The following is a 1,307-nucleotide window of genomic DNA, read 5'->3' as shown; positions in this document are numbered from 1 at the left end:
CATAGAATTTGTTCTAGGTTCAGTTTCTAACACAGCATCTTACCTTCGTCTTTGGGCTCTTAGGTAAATTACCAACGTTTCCGCTTTTTTTCAAAAGGTTGAGTTAATCCTTCCTACCTGTTTCTAATATGGTCTTGATACAAATTTTTTAATTTGGCCTTACAGTTTGGCTCATTCGGAATTGTCGACAGTCTTCTATGAGAAAGTTCTTCTTCTTGCCTGGGGGTGAGCACTAGTGTTAAGTTACATGTTTAAACGTAATATGTCACTGTCATTAATACATTTTTTTGCTCTTGCAAACAGGTATGAAAACATATTGATCCGCTTAATAGGAGTAGCGGTATTTGCGTTTGCAACAGCGTTTATACTTCTGATGATGGAAACACTAAGTGCATTTCTCCATGCTCTGCGTCTTCACTGGGTTGAATTCATGGGGAAGTTCTTCCATGGAGATGGTTACAAGTTCAAGCCTTTCTCTTTCGCTTTAATCTCAGATGACGATGAATAAAACCGTAAAGTCCCTCAGCCATTTTGCACATCCCACTTTCCCAAAAATCTTCCCCAAAATATATATATATAGAAGAAAATTGGCTTTTTCCAAAACCCCAAAACTCATTATACGGTAACTCCTCTGCTTCATCTTTTTCTTTTTTTTTTGAAACTCTTTAACCGAATCCTTCAAATTGGTATTTGTTATGCCGTAGTAGTTAATGTCAGAAGTTAGGCCTGGGCATTCGGTTAACCATTCGGTTTCGGTTCGGTTGTATTCGGTTTCGGTTATTTTGGATATAGTAATATAGTAACCATTTGGATATTTTTGAAATTTCGGTTCGGTTCGGTTCGGTTTCTTTCGGTTCGGTTTCGGTTTGGTTATTTAAATAAATAACCATAACTAACATAAATTATATTAACATTAACCAAATAAACCAAATATAACCAAAACTAACCGAATATAACCAAAATTAACCAAATATACAATAACAAAAATACAAAAAAGGGAAAAATATGGATTCAATTTTACAAAATAGTATTTAACTTTGTAAATTCAAAATAATAACATTTACATATATTGATTATTTAAAATATTTAATTGTTTTGAATCTAGAAATAATTTATATTTTAAGTTTATTTTATAGTTTTGCATAATATTAAGTATATAATATTTGATATCTTCTAGGTTTTCGGATATTTCGGTTAACCATTTAATTGTCGGTTCGGTTCGGTTCGGTTTCAGTTAGTTTGGATATAGATTTTTACTAACCATTCGGGTATTTGAAGAATTTCGGTTCGGTTCGGTTTGGTTTTTT

The 1,307-nt window shown here is 32.5% G+C and overlaps 1 protein-coding gene across 1 annotated transcript in view; it reads left to right on the top strand.

Annotated features, from left to right (window-relative positions):
- LOC104750041 (V-type proton ATPase subunit a1) overlaps nt 1-794 on the top strand; it is a gene marked incomplete in the record, with an annotated part of 8,442 nt that extends 7,648 nt beyond the window's left edge. The window contains 3 exon segments of the mRNA XM_010471767.2: nt 1-63; nt 166-225; nt 304-794. Coding sequence (XP_010470069.1) covers nt 1-63; nt 166-225; nt 304-508 — 328 coding nt within the window.

Source organism: Camelina sativa, chromosome 16 (assembly GCF_000633955.1).
Source record: "Camelina sativa cultivar DH55 chromosome 16, Cs, whole genome shotgun sequence".
Classification (NCBI taxonomy): Eukaryota; Viridiplantae; Streptophyta; class Magnoliopsida; order Brassicales; family Brassicaceae; genus Camelina; species Camelina sativa.
This window is presented reverse-complemented; position numbering and strand designations above follow the sequence as displayed.